The following is a 27,670-nucleotide window of genomic DNA, read 5'->3' as shown; positions in this document are numbered from 1 at the left end:
TTCAGAAGTTAACATAAACAGGACAATTTTGTTTCTACCTTGTTAAAACAAACTATATATATTTAATTATACTTGCCTTTTTAGGGGGAAAAAATCTTATTGCTTATTCTTTATTGATAAATTTATTTTATATGTATATATATTTATATTTTATATTTTAATCACTTCAGTGGGCCCAGCCTCTCGTCCTAAAACAACTTCTGACACCATCAGAGATATCGAGGTAAAAGTGGTACAAGGTGTAGACAGGTAGACAGCCTTTCTGACTTTCTGTACTGACATAGTACAGATACGGAGCTACTTCAAAGAAGTACATTTTTGTATGTTGCTTTTTATAAATGTACCCATTTTCTTGTCAGAGAATTCCTCTCTCCATGATACATGAGTAATTATTTGCAGTAACTCCAAATGCATGTGTTACAGTCAGGGCCTAAAGCCTCTGGTGAATATACAAGGGATACAGTTTTCCAACACTGCCTAGCTCTAGAGCACACAAGTACCGTGGATCAAGGTATGCAACAACACCCAAACAAACCCCCAGATATAGCTCTGTTCCTACGTCCTTTTATTTTGCTGTTCTGGAAGCTATTTTCACTATTAAGGATCCATCCTTCTTTGTTGTGACCCTGGCCCACTTGTATTCTTGATTCTGAAAATAGTGATCTTCCAGAACACTGTTTTCCAAGCATAGAGGCTCAGTGAAAGCCAGCTGTTAAGAACTTTTACTGCCTACTGACTGTGTGCAAATAAATCACTGACACTTGGAAATTCTGTCCTTAAGGATCCCTCCAACTTCCAGCTCCCAGGGACAACAGAATCAAACCAATCCCTTTTCCAACTATCTTCAAATAGTTTAGGAGCTCTGTCTTGTCCCTTCCTCTTCTTCAGGCCAAATATCCCCAATTTCTTCAGCCAATCTTCAAATGTCGAAATCTCATCAGTCTTCTCTCGGTCTTTTGGATGTACTCCATATAATCTAATGGGGAAAAAGGCAAATAAAATCAAGTACATTTAACTCTTGATTATCTTTCTTGAATCATTCTAGAGAAAAACAGAGACAAAGACAGAGCATTGATTAAGAGCTTGCCGTGTACGTGGCTAATATGGAAATAGGTTGTTCATGACTTCACATCTATAATTGAAATCAAATTGTGTGCCTTAAGGAGGGAGGAGGGGCAAGAGGGAAGGAGAGAATTTGGAATTCAAATTGTTTTTTAATTAATGTTTAGAAAATGTTACATGTAATTGGGAAATATTTAAATATATATATATATATATACACACACACACATGGAGGATTGAGGGGAGCTCACTAGGTGTCAGGCACAGTTCTGAGCCCTGGGAATACAAAGAAAAAAGGAAAAAAAAGAATACAAAGAAAAAGAAAGACAAGTCCCTACCTTCAAGGAGTTTACATTCTATGGAAAGACATAGACCAGAGTTACCAAGATGACTAGGACATGGATGGATGGCAGTCTGCTTTTTTCGAGGGAACTTATAAATCATTGAGCTCATAGATCCATTGGAATGCTTGCTATTCTCTTTCCTGCTCTCTACCAGGGAGCCTGCCTCATGGGATTTAGATAGGTTTCAGTAAACTTCCCTGTGGCTCACTCTTCTACCAGAAGAAAAAAAATTCACTTAGTGGAATAAACTGTAAGAAGACTGGAAAGGTAGGAAGGGGCTAGGTTATGAAGGGCCAATGCTTTTTCCTTCCTATTTATAGGGTACCCAAGCCTGTCAACCTCTAAAAACCCAGGTTTCTTTAAAGGAGGATAAAGTAGTAGTTGGAAAGGAAGTCACAACTCCTTGCTGGGTCTCAGTTTCCTCATCTGTAAAAATGAGGTCTTATATTGGATGATCTGCTGGCTTTGGCCTTCTAACATTTCATTGCTTTCTTAATCCTACCTCTTTTCTTCCTCTACTATCTTCCCTCTCACTTCTCTTTTAATAAGAATTTTTGATCATGTTTGTGTATGTGTATCTGTTTGTGTATCATGTTCTGATTTGTTATACGGATTCTTTCATTTATCTTAGTCTGACTACATAGCATGACTATAGTGAAAATATACTCAATAGGAAAGTATATGTAGAATCTATACAGAATTGTATGCAGTCGTGGGGAGGGAGGGAGGTAGTGGGGGGTGGGTGGGGAGGGATAAAATCGCAATTGTATGGCAGTGATTGTTAAACATTAAAAAAATAAAAATAAAAATAAAAAAAAATAAAAAAAAAATAAAGAATTTTTAAAAAGAGAGAATAATAAATTGGGAAAATTCATTTCATTCACTAATACAGTAGAAAGAGGTATATGGGGTGTTCAAGGAGGACTAGCACCTCTGGCCTTGGTGAGCCCTTTGTAAGGCTCTTCATCCACTTTGGTGTCTTCTCTGTCATCCAGCTCTCAGCTATGACTCCAGCAAGCTGTAACATGCTGAATGGCTGCAGCCCAGTAAAACCATCTCAGCAAATAAAACTCATCAGTGAGTTAGGAAGGTGTCTACCCCAAGCATTTGAAGACTTTGGCAGAATGGGTGGATGAGAACAATTTGTTCCAAAGGCCATGAGGGTGGCTGAAGCAGGCACTGTGAAGGGCTTCGAGGGATGACACCAAGGTCATCCACTGCATCCTGGGCCATCACCAGTAGGTCTTGACTTTTGTCTTGCCATTGGACTGAGATTACTCTGGAAGAGAAAATGAGGCTGAGGATTTTGTGCACCTCACTTAAATCCAGTTCCCACCAAAGTCAGGACATCAGCCTGTGAGATGACCAGTTCTCTTCAAAAACAAAGGACAACTAAGAATTCTAATTGGGGAAGACAACACATAAAAGGGAACTGGAACAGCAGGAAGGGAAGGAAAGGAGGGGGCTTTATTCATATTGGGATAAATCATAGGATAAACTAGTTTTGGAACAAGATAATGATGGATAATGTAGAAATATTTGATTTCTGCCAATATTTGCTGGAGTTTTACCTTCTCAAATAATAGTCTTCTTTAACTAACTCTACACGGTACCAGTTGGAAAAAGTATTCCAGAAGTGTACTAAGTAGAAACAAAAATTTGTCAAATATATCCCCCCCAGTCTCCACATTGGACATTGAAAGTTAATTATTCATAAAGAAAGCCCTGCAGCATCAGCATAACTGATTGCATCATGATGTAGCTAATTATAGCTGCACTGGGATTCCAGGGATTGTGGTGACCCAAAGCATGAGTTCAGGTACTGATTGTCTGCCCAGTCTGATTGACCTTTGACAGAAGAACATCCTTAGGTATTTGCACTCTCTGGGCCCCTGAGTTCCTGTTGTCCTTGTTGCTGTGCCAGCTTTTACGCAGTTTTGACGTTGGGGCTTCCTTAGCCAAGCCTCCAACAGGTTCTAAGAACAAACCAGACACCATACATCAGGTGCTTGTTGCCTTGACACTCTTATCTTTTGGAACCTTTGTTACATAATGCCTTGATGAGTAATCCTTGCCTCAATAGGTGACTCTAGCCTGACAGTCCAGGAATCCATCTGATGGTACTTATTCGTTTTCCTCTGGTAATGGAGACTTGGATTTAGAGCTATCCTCTCTCCTCACCCCCTCATTTTACAGATAAAGAACATGAGACCCAGAGATAAAAGGATTTAATTTAACAAGATCATATAACTAATAAATAGCCAAGCCAGGATGTGAATGCAGCTGTCCCAAGTCCAGTGCTTTTCCCACTATGCCACATCGGCTTCACAGGGAGTGAGCACAACCACAAACACAGTTCTGGTAGAAATGGGGCAAGGAGGAATGGAAAGAGCATGAATTTGTCCTCTGCTAAAGACCAAAGTAACCTTGCTGGGAAGGTGTCCAGAGCTCCAGGCTTCATAGGGCAGGGCAGCAAGCAAAGAATTCTTCTTGGAGCCAAGGCCTACTGGATTCATTTACACTGAGTCATCTTCCTTTAGCTCCAGCAGCCTAGGATGTGAAAGGAAGAGACTACCAAGTGATTTTCTTGGTAGAACTAAGGAAATGCTGGAACAGAGGTGAGAATCCAGAGTTTTTGCTACATAGGATCAAAGTATGCACCCATTGCTTCTGGTTTCTCATTACCAAAACTGGGTTCAAAATACTCTCACCATGTACTTTATCAATTATGAGCTTCAATATAGAATATTGGGAAGGGTGATGGAAGAAAATTCCTTCCAGATCCTCATCAACTGACCAGTTATTGTACACGAAAGTTGCCATCAGTCAGTAGTCATTTATTTTCCCTGACAGTTTATTCTTTTGGAAGATGTGGCTACAAGTTCCCACAAACTTCTTTCTTTCCCTAAAGCTGTAATACTATTTGTAAAAGAGACAATCTTCTACCACCAGGAAACAGGCCGAGAAGTCTCATAGCCAAGTAAACCAGTTTTTAATTAGTCTCTCCCTAAATGTACTCTTGGCTATATTGTTATCATTTTTCTAATTCTATCTCTCCAAAGAAGTACTAATGGAGATCTTGTAAATGGTTTCTTTCTGCCTTAGACACTAAATGGAATTTGTCCACCCCCTGCCAGTGTCATCATGGAGAAATGATTGTAATTGTTACAAAAATTCATATCGATTTAGCCCTTTAAAGTTTACAAAACACTGTTTTCCACAACAACACTCTACAGTAAATTGTATAAATGGAAAGAGTTTTAGATTTGAGGTCAAAAGATCTGAGGTTGAATGCCATACCTGCTGTCTTCTGACTGTGGGACCATAGGTAAATCACTTCTCTAGGCCTGAGTTTCCTCACTTCTACTTTACAAATTGGGGAATTGAATCCTAGAGGGGTTAAATAGTTTGCCCTGTCCAGAAACATAACTCCTGGGTTGAGCTTGTGACCCCACCATCAGACTTTTGTCCTTGTAAGAGGAGTAGGAGAAGACAATTTCAGCTGAAGTTTTTTTAATCCTAGAAATGCTTTAAAGCCCAGAGTTGAGTAGCTCATTCAGCTTTCCCTTCAAGGAGGATTATTTGGGAGATAGAACGGGTACTGTCAAAGTGATGCAATTTGTTTGGAAAAGAAGTTTTATTATGACAGGTGATGTATGATAAGAAGGCTGCAACAATGACCTCTGTACGTTGCCATCTAGCCAGAAAGAGAGGAGAGGCAGAATCACTTTGTGAACTGCAAACATAGCTGGTTCGGAGAGAGCCAAGAAAATGTAAGTTTAACCCTTTCCTTGGGCAGAAAAATGGCATAGGCCACCTACCTAGTTGATCTTAATAAGTGACAGCCAGCATTTCTTTTAGAGATCACAAGTCTACTGGTTCCAAAACTCTCCATCCAAAACATTCTTCATCTCAAATTCTAGCACCATAGATTCATTCCAATGAGTCTTTAATATTTTTTGGTTTCCAGGAGTCCCCATTAAAATACACATGCCTCAAGTTGTTATCAGCAAATAGCTTGGAAGTAATTGGTTCTTTGGGCCTTTTTCCCAACACACAAAATTGTGTGAGAGTAAAACCTTGAGGAGTCCCAGGACTGGGGGGTAGAGGAATGTAAGATATAACACCTCAATTCTCTTAGTAATAAATGGACATGTTGAGGGTTGAAACAGAATGTGTATACATTTCATGAAACCAAATGATGCCATTTTAAGCCTGTTTCCAAAACAGGTCCAATTACCCCATTGTATACATGCTTCCAGGATATCTTACAGACAGAAATATCCACAATATCTTAAGAGTTAGGAAGAACCTCAGAGGTCAGTCTGGTCTAGTTCCTACTAAAATAACAAATCCTGTCTACAGCATCCTGGACACATCATTCAGCTTCCACTTGAAGACTTCCAGAGGCATTATGAGGGAGTGGACAGAGTACTGGACTTTTTAGCAGGAAGTTCTGGGTTTGAATCCTACCTCAGATGCTTAGCCCATTCCCCCTGTAAAAATGGGGATAATAGGAGTACCTGCCTAACAGGATTGTTGTGAGGATCCGGTGAAGTATATAGTGCTTGGAGTTTTTGTTGTTGGATTGTTTCAGTTGTGTCTGGCTCTCTGTAACCTCATTTGGGATTTTCTTGGTAAAGATACTAGAGTGGTTTGTCACTTCCTCATCAGTTCATATTACAGATGAGGAATTGAGGCTAATAGGGTTAAGTGACTCGCTCAGGGCCACGCAGATACTTAGTGTCTGAGGCCAGATTTGAACTCAGGAAGATGATCTGTCAGTGCTCATGACTCTAGGGCCACCCACCAACTAGCTCCTCCTGCTTTATGTAGTACTTAGCACTATATAAATGTAAATTATCATTATTGCCTCATTATTATCATCTCATTCTTCTCAACAATGTCTTTGTTGGTTCAAATAAAGATGATGGGTAAAATAACTGGGTTTTTTTTGTAGTAGAATATCCTTTTTGCTTTATCCTTTTTTCCTTTGCTTTATCCAAATATCTTTTTTGCTTTATAATTATTTATATTGACAAGGGAAGGCCAAGGTGTTTTTAGATACTAGTTTCATCTGTTGGTTCAATGTATTTCAATCCTGGAGCCTTCAATCTCCACATTTCTTTCGTACTTATTATTTATTTATTGTTAAGAGTTATAATTATTAATACATCACATAATTTTGTAAAATTTGTAATTTTATGTGCACATGACATTTTGATTATTTGCATTGACATTTTATTACATTTTATTATTATTTCACTATCCTTAAGCAGCCCACTATTTAATTCACAAGATTGTTATAACAACCCTATATTCTAAATAATGAGAAAACAGCTATGCAACATTGCAAACCATGGTGCTTTATGTAAACTAATAGTATTTTTTGAATAGCATTGACTATTAGAAAGTCTTTCCTTATATTGAACTAATACATTCTGGTCAGTCCACGGCTGAATAGAACAAGTCCTCTTTACTTGATCACCCTTCACATACTTCATATACACCCGTAAAGGCATCTCAAGAGTTTCTTCATATTAAACATCACCAGTTCCTTCAGTTAGTCTCTGTATGGCTTGATATAGAGTCCTCTTACCAGCCTGTTACCCTCCTCTGAGTGAGTGCCATGTTCAAGGACATTCAAGGAATTTAGACTGAAGGAGAGATTGGCACAGTACAGGGCCTGAAACATGCTGCTTAATGATGCTTTTTTTAAATGCATTCATCTTTATGATATTTCTTAATACCATTTTTATTAATAAGGACTCATTTCATTCCCTTCTCTCCAGCTGAACATAAAAATCTCATGTCAGATTTGATTTGTGTCTAATGTATACAAGTGGTGTGTTCATTTTGATTTTAAGAGGTGCAGACCTTGGGGCCTGCTTACTTTTGTGCAGTTCTGTACTCTTTTTTTTGTTTGATCTGCTACACTTGTAAATGATTATGACTCTAAATGGAAGATGTGTTGGTCCTTTGGGATGGTCAGTATTCGAAATAAGTGTGATGCTGTGTAGTGGGGCTTTTGTCTCCTAAAATCTGGCAGGGTGTTAGGGAGAAGGGCCAAGAAGTGAGGCCAGAACTTTGTCCTCTTTCTAGACAATCCAAGGAACATAGTGAACTACTTTTAACACACACAGCACAGTGACTTGCGTCTCAACTGTGCTATGCATATCCTTGGGAACAGATGTATCTGTTCTCTTTGATAATGGCAAAATATTGCTGGATTCTGCTGCTTCCTCTCATAGCACGACAAAAATACAGGGTCTTTATCAAATCTGTGTGGAGTTTCTAAACTTCATTTTTAATCACATAGGCTGACCATAGGATAGAAATTACGTTAAAATAAAATTTAAAAGCAAGTTGAACATTCCTCCCACACCTGACATGAACTTTCTCTACTGACCACACAAACCAAGTTATCTTTCCATTTTCAGTTGCTAATAATATTTGTCAGACTATTTTTAGTACTTTATTTTTTATTTTTAATGACATATCTTACTTTTTTTCCCCCTCTCCAGTGAGCTATCTCTTATAATAAAGAATTTAAAAGGAAAGGGAAAACAAGCAGGTCAGCAAAACTAGCCAACAAATCAACCAAGTCTGACAGTGTATGCCGTGTTCCACAGCTGTAGATAGCCCCCCACCTCTGTAAAGAAGGAAGAAAGACACATTTTCTTATTTTTTCTACAGAATAGACTTAGTCAAATTACACAGCCTTCAGTTTCATTTCAGTCTCTTCTGTTTACATTGTCATAGTTACTGTATAAATTGTTTTCAGGATAATAATGATAGCTGACATTTAGCACTTACTCTGTGCCAGGCTGCACTTCACAGTTATATCTCATTTGATCCTCACAACCACTCTGGGAAGTAGGTACTGTTATTATCTCCATTTTACAGTTGAGAAAACTGAGGCAAACATAGGTTAAGTGACTTATCCAGGGTCACACAGCTCGTAGTCTCATGCCACATATCAACTCAGGTCTTCTTAATTCCAGGCCCAGCTCTCTCTCCACTGAGCCCCACAGCTAGCCCCCTTGTACTGACTCCATTCTGCATCACTTCTGAGTTCACCTTCCCCATTTCTTACGCTATTGCCTTTGTTTCAAATTCTTTACTGCTACAGAAGTGTTGCTATGAATATTTTACTGTGTAAGAAACATTTTTTCTTTTTTATACCCTTGGAATAAAATGCTTATGAGAAGAATCTATAAGTCAAAGGTTGTGTTTCTACCATGTGCCACGTAATCAATATTATTTTTCAGTGTATTCCTATACATACATATTTATACTCTTTTCTTTCAAAGAGGTATCATAAGAAGAGGGCAGCCTTTATTCTGTGAGAGTGACCTGTATTTTAGCCAGTTAGTGAGAATATTCTTTGTATATCTGAATAATATAATTGTCCTAAACTGTAATGAACTTGCTTTTAAGTATTGTTTGCAGATTGTTCCTCTTTCACTTACAACTGAAATTATTAAAGTTGAAAAGGATAGGGCATTTTGAATGCCCTCCATGAAAATTCAGGGCAATGAAATCTTCATTGGAGATTTGTCTACTTAGAAAACAGTATACAGGGGAAAAAAGTTAGGGTACAATCCAAGGTTTCCTTCTGTCTTCATTACCCAGTGTGGAACATTGGCCTTACTGGCATAATAAAAAAGCATGCACGTTTCTCAAGTGCTTTCAGATTTCCAAGATGCTTTCCTCATAACAACTGATGAACTCTGAGGGCAGATTGAAATATACTTTTATCACTTCCTTTCTCTTGCTTTTTTCTTTTTTTGCAACATGGTCAATATGAAAATATATACGTATAATTGATATATTGCTTACCTTTTCCTTTGGTGAGGGAGGGACTGGAGAGAGGGGGAGAATTTGAAACTCGAAATATAAAAAAAGGATGGTAAAAAATAAATTAATAAATGGGTCAATAAATAAAAAGAGAAAAATACAAAGGATGATGAAGAAAACCAATTATATTGAAATACAGTTATCAAAATATATATTTTTAAAAAAAGTCATAGACCATAGGTTAAGTTCACTTGAACTAGATACTGTCAAAAAATTCTTCCTGTTTAGAAATTCTGTGGGCAAGACACTGTACTACGTACTATGGGGCACACAAATCTATTCCCTGCCCTTGTGGAGTTAATAGTCTCGCAGAGGAGAAAGATTCCTGTAATTCAAGGCACTAAGAGATGAGTGGTGTAAACAAAGAGCTACACAAAAGTAGAGAAGGGAGAAAGCGCCCACTCAGGCAGGGTGATAAGAAAAGGATAATGCAGGAGGCTAATGGCAGCCTGCTGCCTGCATTCTTTGGTTTCTCTCTTCTCTGTTACTCACATATCTAGCAAAAGGTCAGAGTTCCAGCAAAGATCTCAGTGGCCTCATCTACTAGTGTATTTACCATTTGGGCTTCTGGGCTCTAGCTTGCAGGTAGTTAGGAGGGAAAGAATATCAGGGCCAAGAGGTGGCAGAAAGCCAGTTATAGCTCCTCTTGCTAGAATACAGTGGTGTTCATCCACAGTCTTTATGGGGAATAGCCACTGAAAAAGTTCCTCCAGGCATCCTCTGGGGAGTCTAGTCTAGTTTCAGGGCCAACAGGTGCAAAGACTGTACTTGTATCTCATTTAACAACTGCCAGACTTTAAGTGAACATAGAAGTGTAGAATCTTACAGCTGCAAGAAAACTTAGGGGCCACCAAGTCCAGTCCCATCATTTACAGAGCCAAGTCCTAGAGGTCTGAAGTGAGTTTCCAAAAGTCACACATCCAGTGAATGGTAGAGCCTGGACTAGAACTTAGGGCAGTACTACCTCCACCGCCTCCCAAAATGATTGTAAGATACATTGATAGATGATATATTGCATCTACTTACTTGTACATATTGTCTGCCCCCCACCCAATAGAATGTAAGCACTGTGAGGGCAAGAATTATTTTTATTTTGTTTAAACACATAGTAGGTGCTTAATAAATGTTTGCTGACTGATCGATTACTCTCTCAGCCATATGTATAGCTGCTGATTAAAGACCTCCGTGACCAGTTCACATTTGGGCTTTTCTCCAGCGAGCAGGAACAAAAGTTATTTAGTAGGCAGTAATTCCTCTGGGGTTGTCATCTGCCGATCAAATCAACAAGTAGTTATTAAGCACCTACTATGTGTCAGGAACTGTGCTAAGTAAATAGTAGGGATGCAAAGAGAAACAAAACCAATCCCTTTGTTTAAAAAAAAAACATTTTAATGGAGGAGACAATGTGCAAACTATGTACAAACAAGCTATATGTGGGATGAAGTGGAGATAACATCTCACTTTGAGAAGAAAATCTAGAATATTCTTCACGTATAATTCCTTTCAATTTCAAGACTGAGGGATGTGGGTGGAAGGGAATAACTACACCAAATAAAAAGATAATATGATGAATACACAGTTGTCCTAAAGTACATTTCAAAAGAAGAAAAATGGTGAATTTTAACCTGAATTTGAAGTATTTGAAGTCTTTCCTTTTTCTCTTGAGGTACACGCCTCTTCCAGTATCCTCCAACTTAACATGTCTTTCATTTCCTTTCAGACCCACCTTAGTGAAATGTACTCAGCTGACAAGCTTGTTATTGAGAATCTGAAGAAGCCCAGGACCTAATCAAGTTGGGTGGCTCTCTAGCCGCAGCCATGGACCAGCAGCAGCAGTCTTTGCCGAACGACATCTCCCAGCATGCTTTCTGTTGCCTCTTACATCACCTTTAAAAAGGCCTTGTTCTCTGCCAATAGAAGCTGAAAAACTGAAAAATGTTTCCAGTCCTTTGCTGTCTAAGTGCTAGATGATGATTCCTATGGTTCATGTGCTAGTCAGTATAACTGGAGCTCAATGAAAATAGTCTATTATATTTTTTTCACCTTCATGTCCTAGTTCATCACTTCTTATGGAGAATATTTCAAAACTGCGTTTCTTTGTTCTTTTGACAATAAAAAAAAGTATGTAAGATGTGGCCTCGTTTGTCCAACAGTGCTTTCTACTTCAGATGAATTTATCATGGTCTCACTTAGAAATTCAGTTATACCTACACCTGGTTACGTTCTACTTTTTGAATACTGATCTCTAAAAATCTCTTAAGACCTTAAAGTTTCATACTAATAGAATTTCTCCATGTCATAGGCCTGGCAAGGGTATACTACCAACATAGTGGGAAGGGCAAGTCCACGAACTCTGAGATGAGGGAGTTGGCATAGTGAATACACACCAAAGATACTGTCACCATAAATGAAATCTCCAGGTAGAAAAGAAGAAGGTTACAGTGGAAAGAGCTCCCAACTTAGAGTCTACAGACCTGAGTGAAAGACCTAGACCTAGATCTGAAAGACCTAGATCTGACCTTTACTTCTGTGTCCCATGGGAGCACCACTGTCAACCTTAAAGTCTATAAGAATGTGAGTGATTACTATTATTTCTGGGTCCCCTACCACAGATACTATGGTGTTGGGAAGATTTTCAGGATGTATTTCTTTAGAAAACCTTGTCATTGACATATGGTAGAAAGGAAGCTAGAAGTGGTAAAGAATGGGAATCTGATTAGACAGTATAAAATATGTGAGAGTATACCTGTCAAAACAGACACAGCAACTATACCAATATAGACATAAAACACTTTTTATACAAATAAAGTTCGATTTATTCTTCATGGGCAGGGAAAGCCAATATAAGAAGAAATTACAATTTTACATAACTATTTAAGTAATGTCATACCAATTAAATTACTAAAAAACCATCTTACAGAGTCAGAAAAAATAATAAAGTTCATTCAAAAGAACAAAAGGTCGGGAACTTCAAAGGAACCAGGGGAAAAAAAGATATAAAGAAAAAAGATTCCGTAGTATCAGACCTTAAACCATATCATGAGGTGAGGTATTGTTGAAGTGTAAAATGGATAATTTTGGTTATCTGTTTTCTTGTATGAATAAAACCTACACAGCCAAGAATAGAAGGAATGTAGAAAATTGGGGAAACAGTTTCCTAGACAATGTCTCAGACAGACTGTGATCGGTTTGGAATGTTGCTGTGGTGTAGGAAATGACGAGCTGGTTAATTTAGAAAACTACTTTATGAAGGAGGACACTCTACGCCTTCAGGGAAACAGGTGACAAGTGGAAATGAACATAATACAGTCTTAAATATATGTGTATGACTATTTATAGACACCTATGTATATATGTGTGTGTGTATCCATGCTTAATTATAACCTTCTGGAGGGGGTGGGGGTAGAGATAAAAGTTAAAGGTGCTCAGCAGAGAGCAGAAAACCCACAAGGAAACAAAAAAAAAGCTAGATAGACAGCTTTGAAAACAATGTGTAATATTGATCATATAGGTCTTGTTGAAATAAAAATGTATTGCTTTATAGTAAATCCTCTCATGTTCTGCTGTGTATATGGCAATTTTTTTTTTCTTTGCTTAGTTTATACTTAAGTTTAAAATAAATTCGGAAGAATGAGAATCTGAGGGTGTGCATCCAAAGTGGGTATTGGCTGTCCAAGTTATGGTATGTAGATATGCTGAAATACTATTGTACTGAGCTCTTATCAACATAATGACCAACCAGGATTCTAGAGGATTGGATACCTGCTTCCTGATAGAGAAATGAAGAACTCAGAGTGTAAAATGAAACTTTTTTTTGGAACATTGGTTGTAATTGACTGCACATTTGTAATGGGTGTTGTTTTTCTCCTCTTTTCAGTTGAGGGGAGAAGGCTGATAAGAAGGCAGATCTTGTCTGATGAAAACAAATTTTTAGATATATATATGTACATATACATATATACACATATATGTATGTTTATATATACATACACACATATTATATATACATATTTGTAAATTTTTAAAAGAAAAAAAGCTAGATTGAGGCAGCTAGGTGAATTAAAATTCAGCTTCAGACCCTTACTAGATGTGACCCTGGGCAAGTCATTTAACTGCTGTCTGCCCCAGTTTTCTCATTTGTAAAATAGGTAAGATAATAATAGCACCTGCCTTGAAGGTTGCTGTGAGAATAAAAAAAGGTAACATTTGTCAAGCACTTTGCAGCCCTGAAGCGCTATATCAGTGCTAGTTTTGATGATGATGATGATGATAACGATGAGTTAGAAAACCTGAGTTTGAATGTTAGATCTTCGATTAACAACATGTGGCCTTAGTCAAGTCACCTAAACCTCCATGGGGCTCAGTTGTATAATGAGACAAAGTGACTTCAGAGGACCATCCCTTTCCTCTGTAAATCTATGATCTGCTCTGCAAATAGCAAAGATGACATTTTTGTGCCCATAAAGAATGTTGCTTTTAGCTTGAGGAGACAAACATGAACTCAAATAGATTCTTACACTTGGCTTTGGGAAGTTCAGAAAGAACCAGTGAGAAAAGCAGGTTAAGATATTTTCCAATTTCCCCTTACATTTGTACATTATGCTGAGTAAATGTATTATTAATGACTTTGGTCTTGGGATAGAATCATATAAATATTTACAGGACCTAAAATTGTAAACCTGCCAGTGAGCTGGTTTTTAATTTAAGATCACAGCATATTAGAGCTAGGGAGAGACCTTAGGAGTGGGAAAGGGACTAGTTCAGTCTCAGTATCTCTCTCTCTCTCTCTCTCTCTCTCTCTCTCTCTCTCTCTCTCTCTCTCTCTCTCTCTCTCTCTCCCCTCTCTTTCTCTCCCTCCCTCCCTCCCCACCCCCCCATCTTATAACTTTACTTCTTCAGGGGTCAAAATGATTTTCCTAAACAAAAGGTTGAACCATGTCATCTTAGTAAACTGCAGTTCCTCATCACCTCTAGGATCAAATTGTCTGTTTTGCATTCAAAGCCCTTTCCCACCCCTACGTTTCCAGGGTTCACTGAAAGTACTTCATACTCATTCCTCCAGTGCCACTGGACTCCATGCTCTTCTCCATCTTTTCGTCCCAGGCATTCTCTCTGGCTGTCCCCCATGCCTGGAATAATGTCCCTCTGCAACTCTGCCTACTGACTTCCCTGGCTTCCTTTCATAGCTAACATTTATAAAACACCGTGTTCCAAGCACTACCCTAATAAGGCTTTACAATTATTATCTTATTTGATCCTCGCAACAGCCCTAGGAAATCGGTGCTGCTATTATCCCGATTTTATTAATGAGGAAACTGAGGTAAGTAGACTAAATGACTTGCCCAAGGTCACACAGCTATTAAATGTCTGAGGCTCTCTTTAAATTTTGGTCTTCATGACTCCTGGCCCAGAACTCTATACACCATGCCACCTAGCTTTGCCTTTAAGGCACAATTAAAATCCCATGTTCTAGAAGAAGCTTTTCCCAACTCTTCTTAATTCTAATACCTTCCCTCTGTTAAATATTTCCTGTTTATTTTCTGTATAGTTTGTACAGATTTGTTTACTTGTCTCCCCCATTAAATTGTGAGTTCCTTGAGGGCAAGGACTGTCATTTGCCTTTCTTTATATCCCCAGTATTTAGCATGGTGTCTGGCAGATATATATGTATATATGTATGTATGTATATATGTATGTATGTATGTATGTATAGGAGGCACTTAATAAATGTTTACTGATTGAGTATGGCTATGTGGGTAAAGAGAGGGGTATTGAGAGGTATCCAGGGTAAGCTGATGGCTATGCACAGTCACAGGATTACATCCCCTTTGGGGTCTTGTTTCCAAAAAGATTGGCTGCTTCCCTGGGATACGGATCGTGAAAGGTTTTAAATGTCAAGATATTTCTAATTTATTCTTAAGGCCATATGAGTTGGGTAGTGCCATAGCTAAACTTGTGAAAGATGAATAGGAAAAGGAGCAGCAGTAGTCCAGGCAAGATATGATAGGACATGTGGCTGAGTGGGTAGAGAGGAGACTGAGGCAAGACTTCCCCACCATCTGAATGTTAGGGGTGAGGAAAGGATTGAGGTATGGCCTAGAATGAGAAGGAAGAAGAGGGTGCCTTTAAAAAAAAAAATAGGGAAGCTTAAAGCAGGAGAAGATTTAACAGAGGATCATCAGTTCTAGTTTGGAGCTGTTGAGATTAGGATGAAGAAACCTCCAGAAGGAGCTATCCAGCAGGCAGACAGTGATGCAGGATTGATAGATCAAGATGAGGGCTGTGTGTAAAGATTTCAGATTCATCTGCAAATAGATATGAGCTCACCAGAGCTTCTTCCTTTAGCCCAACTCCCATTCCCCCAATACAGATGAGCTTTGCTAAGTTTTAGAGGAGCAATATTGAATTAAATAAACTCACATCAAAAATTTTTATGGTGATGGCCTGGGTTAATAATTTAGTTAATCAACAAATTAAGAAAGCCTCTAACCCTAACCCTAAATGCTCCTAAGATTCAGTGGTTTTAAATACTACTTTGAATGCCTACTTGTGTCTCAAGATTTGTAGAAAATTCTCTCAAAAAGGTTAGTCTAGCTGGGGAAACTAATAAAACAAGAACAAAATATATAATAAAATTTAAAACCCTAGCATTTTATAACCCTCTAAGTTTACACAGTGCTTTTAAAATGTTTTATCTTCAACCATAGGAATTAGGTGCGATTATTGTCCCCATTTTACAGACGAAGAAACTGAAGACGATGAAGGTAAGTGACTTGTTAAAAGGATCACGCAGCTAAAAAGTGTGTGAGGCTGGATTTGAACTCCGGTCTTTCTGACTCCAGGTCTATCACTCTACACACTATGCCACCTCCCTGCCTACTAGACAAAATTAACATGCATGAAAAAAATTAGAAAATTTACTGCCATACTACATTTAGCATGATGTAGTACTAGACTTGGGCAGCTAGGTGGTGCAGTAGCTAGAGTGCCAGGCCTGGAGTCAGGAAAAAATTTTTCTGAGTTCAAATCTGACCTTAGACACACTAGCTGTATGACCTTGGGCAAATCACTTACCCTATTTACCTAAATTCCTCAATTGTAAAATGAACTGGAGAAGGAAATGGCAAACCACTCCAGTATCTTTGCCAAGAAAACCCCAAATAGGATCATGGAGAGTCAGACACAACTGAAAACAACTGAATATTAACAACACAGTCCTGGACTTCAAGTGAGAGAAGCCTAAATTCTGGTGAAGACCTAGGAAAAGTCCTTTGTCAAGAATAAAGAAGCAACTGATAACCTCTTGTTAAAGTTTCAATAAAGTGACAGGAATGGAAGCCAGATTGAGGTCCAACTTGGACAAAGAAATCACACTACTAATACCCAAATCATTTCATTCATAAGAAAAGAAAATAACTTATCTACACAGGCAGCAGAGAATGTTATGTTTTCTACAAAGAGAGGATCTCTGATTTTGCATTTTTCTTAAGATGTGGTTTCTACATGAACATACAAGAAAATATGCTTTTCTTTGGTGGGTTTGTAAATAATACTTTTATGTTGGTGTACAAAAGGCTGGATCGCACCCCAATAAAAATCTATACAGAATCAGGGATTCATTTTTATCTTTAATCATAACAGCTAGTATCTGGACACTTCAACAATCTTGCCACTGGACCCAAATAGCTCTGGAAGAGAAAGTGAGGCTGGTGACTTTGCACAGCCCTCTCTCACTTAAATGCAATTCACTTGCAAGTCATAGCATCACCTCCCTGATGTCATTGTCATCTTTGAGAATGAAGGACAAACAATGACCTCCATGGGGAACAGTGGGAGCTGCCTCACTGAGGACCCAATTGGAAATGGCCAGATGGGCAACACAGCTTTTTTTTCTTCCTTCCCTCTTTCTCTCTCTCCTTCCTTCCTTTTCTTTCTTTCTGTTTCTTTCCCTTCCTTCTGTCTACAAAGAATATCATACCTCAAAACTCAAAAGATACCTTGGGGTTTACAGGTTAGATTTTTTCTTAAGGACCATATCTTAAACCCAAATCACTCTTACTCTCATTGATTGACCAATAGGTCCCAGTCCAAGCCCCACTTTTTCATTGGTTAGCTCAGAATGAATGTAAATAGCAATTGTTTCTGTTTGGCAAGAAACCCTGAGGGTCTTCCCTTCCCAGATTTATTTTTTTTTTTTTTTACTATTTTTTGGACAAGGTAAAAGAGGCCATTCTCTGCCTCATTTCTTACCCAGCCTTGATCATTGAATGGGTGTTGCCTCAGTCAAGCTGAGACGTGTTAAAGACCTTAACTTAAAAAGGCCATGGTCTCCTACTGCATCCAGCACCATCTCCATTCATACTGATCTCTATCTGGCCCCTGGCCCCAGAAGGCTCTGGAGGAGAAAGTGAGGCTGGTGACTTTGCCCAGCCCTGCCTCTCTTCAATCCAATTTTCTTGCCTGTCGTGGTGTTGCCTCCCTGATGTCCTGGTCTTCTTAGGGAACGAAGGATAAACAAAAATCTGACAGAGCTCTTGATCACACATTAATGTACCAAATAAAACAAGAAACTTGATTTTTCAAACATCTTTATTCATACCAGGATTGTGAATTCGGTAGTTTTTAAGTATAGCATGAAACAAAATTAACTCAGAACATTGGCATGGCATACAGGGAGGGTAAAAGTGCCTTCGAAAAGGAGAAGGTATTTCCAAACTACAAAGGCACCTCTGACCTTTTAAAAATCCAGAAGGAAAGTTGGGAACATATTTTGCTTCCAATAGTTCTAAGCTTAAATAAACAGCTTGAAAGTTATTCACAGGTGATACACACTTGGCAAATCTCACTGGTGAGTCCCAAAACTAAAGTAGCATTGTTAGAAAGAATTTCCTAAAGTTTCTGGTAATTATCCAAAAATAGACAACGTAAAATTAGTTAATCTCAATCTTGTTGCTGTTGGGTTTTTGAAAACAGAAAATGTGCCAAGGGGTTCTAACACTATAGTTCCCATTACCCTATGCCTGAGTGCCCCCGATGGAGACAGAGCTTACAATACTACCGATTCTCACCAGCAAGTCAAAAATGCAAGGCTGAGAAGGCAGAGTACAAGCATTTGAGGCATTCAAAATTCCAGCCCCGTGCCTGGTTAAACTAAGTTACATTCTTTGACCCCAAAGAAATAGGGTTTAAAAACACTTGTGACAAGAACAGCTAATGAAAATTACAGTACCAGCAATTTAAAAAAAAAAAAAAAGGAGGAATCTTGGTAGGATAGATAGAAAGAAAACTGTTGGATGTAACGGTGAGCTCTGATTTACTAAACTAGATATCCCTGACCTATTTATCTGAAAGCATACTATTATGTTTCACATGGGCTTCTGCTACAATACCACTTAGTGCTCATCTCTTTATATTATCTGAAGTCTCTTTGTAAAGGACCTTCTTTCTGAGTTATTACAGAAAGTAATTACTCAGACAGTTCAAATTCCAAGTTTGAAAAATTCACATTTCCTGTGTTACTGAGTAAATTGGCTGTGGCAGAGGCCAAAATGACTGTTTGATCAGACGAGTGCCTCCTACTCCAGCTCCTGAGCTAAGTAAGAATCACCAGTGATTGCAAAATACGTGTATACTATGGCAAAGGAGAAGGTTATGAATGAATAGGCCTGGGAGTTCCCCTTCTGGGAGCAGCAAGATGGTGCAGTGGGTAGAGTGCTAGGCCTGGATTCAGGAAGACACACCTTCCTGAGTTCAAGTCTGGCCTCAGACACTTACTAGCAGTGTAACCCTCACTTTATCCTATTTGCCTCAGTTTCCTCATCTGTAAAATGAAAATGACAAACCACTTCAATATCTTTGCCAAGAAAACCCCAAATAGGGTCATGAAATGTCAAAAACTACTAAAAACAACAAGAAAGTTCCCCTTCACAGTCTCAAGGCAGAATTGGGGATGACTACAGGTATCTAAGAAGCCTAGACATAAAAAATCACTGTGCTTGGAAGAACAGAAGAATACTTCAGTTGCACACTTGCAAGAGGCATGTATTAAGAATGAACCACATACATAGCACTAAACAAAACTGGGTTTAATTGACTACTTTGGTAGACACTGTTGCGTAATGCCAAGCTAATTTTTCAAAAGAATGTGCTCTTATACACCACACTGCCATGTAAATAAATCCACTTTCTTATGCCTTGCTGCTAAATAACATAAAGTCCCAAATAACTTGGAGAGATCCATTTTTAAGGTAAAAGCTTTCTTAAATATGTGTCAAATAATTCTTTCAAGATATAATATATTTTGTGGCCTAAAGCTCCATGAGGGTAGGAACCGCCACAAGGATTCCCCCTCCCCAGGCTCTACATAAGACAGGCTTTTAATAAATGGTTTTTTTTTCAGTAAATAGATAAAAACATGGACATCAAAAGGCAAATGAAAAGAATAATTTAATGAATTCAAAGGCCTGTGACTTCAAAAGGAAAATCACAACCTAAAGAACCTAGAGTAAGCCTAGGGTATTTATTTGAATTATGAAATAGGGTCATAAAAGGGTCCATCCTGTTTCCCGGTTGAGAAGTTGAACAAAACTGAAAGTAAAATGGTAATGTGGTTTGGGCTCACTAAAATGTTTCCAAACGTTCTATTACAAGGTGAAAATTTAAAGAATCAAACTGTCAACTGGTAATAAGGACTCTTTGTAGCCACTTAGTATATGCACAGACACTTTTACTGCCATGAAAAGGCTGTAGACTCCCCACATATGTCAAGAGAAGGGTTGAAATCACAAATCTCCTAGATCTTCTCTCCATGAATGTAAATCCTCATCAGCTTTAGTAGTATGCTCCCTCGACACACATAACTCTGTATAAAAACCATCTGCAATGAAAACACATTCATGAATTTTTAAACCCAAAAATATCTAACACTCCAAACAGCTCATTTTAGACTCCTTGTTCTAGTTTACTCAGTTTGCATTTTTCAGCCCTTATTTGACGTTCCAATAAGCAACTGAATGATTCTTTTCAATCCTTATTTGCCACCCTCTACAAATGGTATCAGATAAGCTATTTAAACGACAGTGGGCTGAACAACACTAACAACGTAAATGAGATGGGTAAACATCATCGGCAGAGGGATCTCACTGATCTGTTTAAAAATAAAACTCATTTCCATTAGTTATCCCCAAATGATTTCCGAGTTTCCAAAGATGTTTATTTTTAAGTACGTTTCCTAATTGAAGTCACTACACCAATGGCTTCCTTGAAGATGCTGCTCATTTTCTTATATGCTTCACTCCTGTCCCCAGCCACCCTGATCTTAGACCTTTCTGAATTGATATTCAGTTGAGATACTACTCAGTTTCTTTTTGCCAAAAGGGGCTTGTTCAGCCAATGTCAGAAAATTACTCTACAAAACACATATACAAAGCCTCCTGAAAGAGCTGACAGGGCTGAACAGCTCCAGAGGAGTACTGTTGAGACAAAGAGCAGACAGGAAACATGCCTACAGACCCCTTGGCTTTGGAATAAGGATCATCAAAATGGACTATTTATTAAAGAGTTTTAGAGACTTCCAGTTAGGTGACAGCGATCTAGAAAGTCATATGAACACAGTTTTCCTTCTGACCTTGAATGATGGTTAAACACATCTGGTACATGGTCATGAACAGATGGTTGGGGTCAGGCTCTCCCAGAAAGCATCTGGACATTTGCCCATTTACCTAGAAGGTAACTAGCACTTTTCCATATGGAAGGAAGCATAGGACACAAGTCAAAAAATCCAAATCCTCCCAGCTCCTTTCCCTACTGATATCACTTAGCTCATCATCAATCCTCATAGCCCCAGCCCTGGAATTCTGCCTCCTGGCCTGGACTTCTGAGACTGTTCAGGACAGAGGTTGGTCTGAAGGTGAGTGAACTATGGTTTATTAGTGGTTTTATATACTTCTTCAGCACTAACTACTGCTACCACAAGGCTCCTCTTCTGGCCTAGAAATCTTATATCCCCAGCCCATATGTAAATGTGGAATTGCAAATCTACCAGTTGTAGTAGACCTGAAAACTTCTTTCATGTCATAGAAAAGGAAACTGACTTCCCTCCATCTGGCAGTTATTAGCATCTCTGACAGGCAGCACATGATAGAAATCACAATAATCCTACAAATGCTATAAATCCACGACTTTGAAGAAGTAAAACATTAAACTGAGTCAGGACTTGAAAACCAAAATTAACATCCTAAAATTATCCATGTGATGCTTTTATACTACAGTGCCTGGGAAAGGATGTTTTTAACAAGCCGACTAGAAATAAATTGTATCTTTTCAAGCTCTCCAACAATGGAACGGGAAAGCTCTGCTTCAGTGTGATTTGACATTTTATGGTAGGGATGAAAGAAAGGATCCAAATTTCAGGGAAAGAACTCACATTTTCATTTCTCAACTGTCAGAATAAAAAGACAGTTTGGGAAACCCACAGAATGCCAGGAATAGGATGGACTTTAGGGATTTTCTTGTCCTGCCCCCAGAGGAATTTATCAAGATCATCAAAAATCCTGGTTAGAAAAAGCTGGATGGAATGTAAGCTCCTTGGGGTCAGAGAATGTTTGATCATTCACTATGTATCCAGTTCTTTTCTTTTTGACCCATGGAGCTGGCTAATCAGAAACTAAGACATTCAGGAAGGTTCATTAGACTGGGTCCCCCCTAGAATCCCACTGGAGAAATTTAAACTTCCCAAATCTACCCATTTCTTCCTAAAGATTTAAAACAGATGAATGAAAAGTTTCACTATTATGTAAATGTTCACATTCACCATTTAGGCTCAAATTCAGTGGCAGATTCAGGTGACTTCAGAAATAGCTGACGGGGGCAGGTAGGTGGTGCAGTGGATAGAACACTGGTCCTGGAATCAGCAGGACCTGAATTCAAATCTGTCCTCAGACACTTGACACTTACTAGCTGTGTGACCCTGGGTAAGTCCCTTAACCCTGGATTGCCTTGCCAAAAAAAGAAAGAAAGAAAAGCTAGTCTGTCTTTGGAAGTTCAGTGCTTTTCCATGTTCCAGCAATGACAAAAGACAGCAAAGCAGAATTAAACAGATATTCAACCTCTAGACACTGGAGCTATACAGAAATTTTAAATTATTAAAATACCAAACCAAATACCATTTACTGAAGAAGGGGTGGAATAATATCACAAAAAATACCTCTCTGTTGTGTGTATATATAGATTTCTTTAATGTGTTTGGCAATACATACACACCTCCCATTCCTTTACCTCAGAGACAATACTGCACAGGTTTTGAATCACTCATATTAGCCCCTCTTAAAATCTCACATTTCACCATAAAATACTTAAGTGATCTACAATACAAACTGAGATTCTTCAAAATAAAGTTATCTAACTGAATATTTTCAATTGACTTCAAGTAATTTGCAAAGATTTATCCTAATTTACACAAAAGGCATGGGTATTCACAGTGCTTTTCACAGTTCAGTAGTTTTGAAAAACTAGTTTGCAAGTTTTCCCAGAGAACAGTAAAGATATCTTTTGGCTATTAGCTATGTTTACACATTGATATTATGGCTCTTTATTTTGTAATAACAGGGTAATCTAACGGGTGAAAAAGTAAAACCTCCAAATTCCTTCTTTAAAAAAATTCTCATTTGATTTTTAAAAGTATTTTGTTTAAACTTCTGTTGCTACAATCAATTCCTAAATTATATTTCATTTGAGTTGATGTGAGGGTACAGTACCTTGCATAATTAAAATATTTAATTATTTTAGTTTTATGAAGATTAATCTGACATTTAAATAGAAGATTCTGACTACCACAATGTATGCCATTATTAATGTAATATTTGCTGACATGAATCATAAAGATAAAGGACACTATCCAAAAATAAGTTCCCTAAACATCTCTGCAGTTTAAGGCATTGCGTGCTTCAAGATGAAAATATATTAAAGAGAATCATGTTTTCCATGAAGTTACAAAGACTCAATGGAAAACAGGGTTTGTGCCATACTTCAGATAAACTGCTTTGTTGTCTGTTGTAAATTACTATAAACAAAAAGGAAACCCTTGAGTTAATAATATATGGCACTAATAACACATACAAGTTGAGTTTTTGGTAGAAGTGTTTATTCTAACCAAAATTGCTAATGTAAACAGTTTGAAAGTATTGCCTATGAAAGACTTCTTGCAAGTGGCAAAATTTACTAAGAAAAAGCTTAGCTAGTATTATGAGGGCAGTACTTTATTAATAACAACTCTTATCAACACAATGAATTCTTTTTAAAAACCTGCTGTTTCTTCATATTGCTGCAGGGATACTGCAAATAGCTATCATTTCACACGTAATTAATGGTAGTAAACAAATAATGGTAGGAAATAAAATATTTAGAGAAAATTGAAAACTAGCATATACCAGTGAGGACAGACATGTGAATTCAGTTTCTCATTAGGTAAGACCACCACCCTCATTTAGTCATTGATGGATAGCTAGCTACAACCCAGTTCTAACTTCTGGCAGCCAAGAAGAAGAGCACATTAAGTCAGTCCAATCACAGAACTTAGGTCAATAAACCAGGTGGCAGTGGAGCAGCACAGATGTGTTACACTGGGCCTCCATTTAACTGATTTTACTTGCTAGATTGAGTTTCATCACCTCTCTCTGTCAAGTTATTGAACTGCCTTCCCTCCAGGAAATCAATCTTTAAATGTTTTTTTTTTGTTGTTCCTGGTCTTCAAAATCAAACGTATTAATTGCTAACGGCAGAGCTAAATAGTAGTTGTAATATAGCTACAGTTAAAAATCCCTGCTTATGGACACCTACTAGAAATTGTTGTGCTCACAAGTTGACAAAATAATTGGCACTTCAAAATAATCTGCAAAATATATTGAGGGGTTTTTTTTTTAAAGTAGTTTCTCTCTAAATTAAAAATATGTATTTTAGCTAGGGCTGGCAGAAATTAGACATTTCAGTGCATAATGGAAAACCAGAGCTTTTCCACACAGGGGAGAGGGAAAGAGGGGAGCAAAGTTTTAAAAGCACTGAAAATAATTAAAGTGCATGTATTATCAACCTAATAAATCTTGTCAGTCAAGGCCTTGACGACAGCAAAAGTAGGAAACACAATTCAATGAGCATCCCATTGCCCTTTAAAAAATGCTTCTTTATGGAAAGCATTCATACAAAAATAGTAAATAGTAATTGTTTCTGTTTTAACCAGGAATCCTGAGGGTCTTCTCCTCCTAGTAGTTTGATTTTTTTTTTTTAATTAAAGGGGACATCCCTTGAACAACTACTTAAAAAAGCCTATTCATTGAATGGGTGTATCTCACTCAAAATGAGAATGCTATAAGACTTTAGCCTGAAAGGACCATCTCCATGTCCTGATGAATATCAGGCCACTGGACCCAGATGGCTCAGCAGAAGAAAGTGAGATTGGTGACCTTGCACAGCCCTCCCTCACTCAAATCAAAGTCAACTGCAAGTCATGTCATCATCTTGATGACAAACACAACGACAACAAATGGGTGAGCTATACCAGCTTCAAGTGGGGAGGTAAAAAATCTTGGGCATTCAACAGTTCACAGTGGAAGAAATTTACATGTGCTACAAACTTGTCTGAGAAATTGATGTATCTAAACTCAGGCCAACCCTGGAGATTCTCTGGACAGATGTCCCCCTTGGATTTAGCGCACCTCATAAAGGACCTGTAGGCAGGGCCCTCTTTTCCTATGATTTCTTACTGTTAGAGTTTCTTCTTTTTTCTGGGTCGCTGTAGCCCATAGTTTCTGAACAATGAGGCAGGTTCAGTTGTCCCCTGGTTAAAACAACTTCCCAGTCTCGTGCTTTACAAGGCATCCTTTCCCAAGGCAAAGAAACCTCTTCTCTTTCTCTTCATTCCTGGAGAAAGAGGATTGTTCTTTTCCCCAAATTTCCAACTTTACACCTCATAACAAGCAGCAGAGGCATAGCTTTCGAAGCTTCCCTCTTCCTTGCCCCCTCAAAAAACAAAAACAAACAAACAAAAAAACCAAACAAGAAGTTTATGGGTGAGAAATGGAATCATCCGGAAAAATTTCCACAGCCCGAGTCTGCAAGTCATTAAAAGAGACCCAAAGTTTCCTGAGCTTGTCCCTGCCTCTTTCCCTAGGTCTCTCTCTCCCCAGTCCCCCAAGTCTCCAAGCGTGAGCACCTGACTAGTGTTTGCATTTGGAATGGAGAGGAAAGGGGCGGAGATCGGCGGTTCAGTGAGGGCTCTCGGGGCTGCCCTCAGGAGGCACCTGCGTGGGATGCGGCGGCGGCTGGCAGCGGCTGGCAGAGTAGCGCAGGGTGTAGTTGGCCCCGCCGTTGTTGTCCCAGAACTCGCCCTGCGCGCAGCGGTAACAGACCGCGAAGTGGACGTCGAAGCCCGGCTGCTGCTCCTCCTCCCCGAGCAGTCCCGGAGGCAAATACAGGGCAAAGTGAAAACGCTCGGTGTCCGGCTCGCCCGGCTCCCCAGCCCCCTCCTCAGGTCTCCCGGTCCCCAGGTCTAGGTGAGTTCGCCCCTGCGCTTCCAGCTGTGCTGGCCGGCCGGGCTGCAGCGTGGCGGGCAAGTCCAGGAAGGTACGCCAGTCGGTGAAGGTGTAGCGCACGGTCACCTCCCGGGGCCCCGCGCCCCTCACCACCCGGCCCGAGCCCTTCACCTCGTAGGCGGGAGGCGCGCCGCACTCTACCTGCTCCAGGCACACTCGCTGCAGAAGGAGGCGCTCCGAGGCGGCTCCGCCGGGCCCCGGCAGCTGGAAGAGACGCTGCAGGCGGGGCAGCGGCGGCGCTGGGGCCGGAGCGGGGCGGCTCCCCTCCGGCCGGAACGGGGAGAAGGCCGCGGCCAGCAGGTCCCCAATCTGCTCCAGGTCCCGCTCCCCACCGGGGAAGCTCTTAAGGCGGGAGAGCGCGGCTGGGGGCACCTGCGGCTCCTCGGCGGCGCTGAAGTGCTTCACGCTGGCCAGGCTGAGCCCCAGAGAATCGGCGAACTGCACCCGCTTCTTGCACTTGGTGCAACAGGCGCCCGGGCTCAGCAGCTCCTCCTCTTGGGCCGGCGCGCCCCACTCGGCGCCGGGATCCCCGGGCTGCAGCTTCTGCTGCTGAAGACGTTTGGCTGCTTCTAGGATGGGGCTCGGAGGAAGGGAGAAGGAGCGGACGAGGCAGCAGCGGCGGGCATCCAGCAGCTCCTGCTCCGAGAGGCTGGCATCTCTTTGGGGGAGTTGGGGGCTGTCCCTAGGCAGAGAGGGTGGGCCCCGAGCCGGGGCGTCCGGACAGCTGTGGCAGCTTCCTCCGCCGCTCCCTCCCAACCTTGGGGTCCCTGAATCGGAGCTCTCCTCAGCTAGCGGTGGGTCTTCGTGGGTCATCGCCCCCGAAGGTTCCAAACTCAGGATGTGGGGAGCCTGAGTCTCCATGGAATCACTGAGGCCCGACTGAGCCCCTCTGGGACTCCTGGATGGGGCGGCTCCTTTCCTGCGGTCTCTCTCGTGAACTCTAGGGCTTCTTGACCAGCCGCTAGGTTTACAGAGAGGGGGGAAAGCTCTCTCCGGCTTGAGTCTCCCCCAACCCCAAATATGCCCAAGGCTCTGATCGAGAGCGGTTCCACTTCGGAGTCTCCGGGTTTTAGCTGATACTGACAAAGAAAAGGGGGAAAAAGCAGGGGTGGGAGGAGGAAACCAACGGAAGGATAGCCCTTCTATGGATCCAGTCCTGGGATCGAACCTGTGATGGGCTGTGGGAGGGACCTAATTAGTGGGAAGGGGACACTTCACCATCTCAGGGCAAGGTTTTCTGGCACGGGTTCAACTCACGTGGCTCAATTTGGATACATCAAAACAGTACGTAATTTAGGAGGGTTGGAGGGCGGGGTTGTGGAATAGCTTGGAGATACAGAGAGAGAATAAAACTACTTGGCATCAAAACCAATTTACCTGATTTCCCTGGAGTGTCCACAGGAATCTTATTAGCTCTGTGACCCTGGCAAGTATCGGTCCCTCTGAAGTTGTTCACTTCTCTGCAGCATAAAGACAACCACAGCATCCTCTTCCTATGATTATTGTGTGGACCAGATAAGATAACATATGTAAAGCTTTACACATCTTGAAGGACTGTATAAAAAGTAAATTATGATTGCCAAAGGGTAGAGTAATTTATGCCATTTTTCACTTCCCCTCGGGTCGCATCTGGTTTTATAAAGTAAATGAAGAATTTCGCACATAATTAACTATACCAGTCACAACTGCACACAATGCTTTGCTGATGATCGGTTAGTCCATTACCTCTTGCAATTTTTCTCCTCCAGGTGGAATCCATTCTGGGTAAATCTCTCCAGTCCAAACCGCAAACAAATGAAAGGCATCGTCGAAGGGGGGGGG

General features: G+C 40.0%; 2 protein-coding genes and 1 long non-coding RNA gene across 4 annotated transcripts in view; 1 reads left to right on the top strand and 2 right to left on the bottom strand.

Moving 5' to 3' along the window:
* The window catches only part of LYRM4 (LYR motif containing 4), a 211,744-nt gene extending 200,349 nt beyond the window's left edge, over positions 1 to 11,395 (top strand). For both annotated transcript variants that reach the window (XM_072603739.1, XM_072603736.1), the window contains one exon: positions 10,987 to 11,395. In XM_072603739.1, coding sequence (XP_072459840.1) covers positions 10,987 to 11,055 — 69 coding nt within the window. In that variant the 3' untranslated portion in view covers positions 11,056 to 11,395. The remainder of the gene's footprint in view (positions 1 to 10,986) is intronic.
* On the bottom strand, positions 312 to 27,670 carry LOC140500798 (uncharacterized). Its single transcript, XR_011965890.1, has 2 exons — positions 27,227 to 27,670; positions 312 to 976 (listed from the first exon to the last, which is right to left on the bottom strand). It is a non-coding gene; the product is annotated as an uncharacterized lncRNA (long non-coding RNA).
* Positions 17,838 to 27,229, bottom strand: PPP1R3G (protein phosphatase 1 regulatory subunit 3G). The gene is made up of 2 exons (XM_072603733.1): positions 24,974 to 27,229; positions 17,838 to 20,142 (listed from the first exon to the last, which is right to left on the bottom strand). The coding sequence occupies exon 1, from the start codon at positions 26,708 to 26,710 to the stop codon at positions 25,523 to 25,525; it is 1,188 nt and encodes a 395-aa protein (XP_072459834.1). The 5' UTR covers positions 26,711 to 27,229; the 3' UTR covers positions 17,838 to 20,142; positions 24,974 to 25,522.

Source organism: Notamacropus eugenii, chromosome 4 (genome assembly GCF_028372415.1).
Source record: "Notamacropus eugenii isolate mMacEug1 chromosome 4, mMacEug1.pri_v2, whole genome shotgun sequence".
NCBI lineage: Eukaryota > Metazoa > Chordata > Mammalia > Diprotodontia > Macropodidae > Notamacropus > Notamacropus eugenii.
The sequence above is the reverse complement of the archived record's forward strand: the minus strand, read 5'-3'. Positions and strand labels throughout refer to the sequence as shown.

Excerpts from the sequence above, each read along its gene's own strand:
- PPP1R3G (XM_072603733.1), bottom strand. The coding sequence starts at position 26,710 with ATGGAGACTCAGGCTCCCCACATCCTGAGTTTGGAACCTTCGGGGGCG.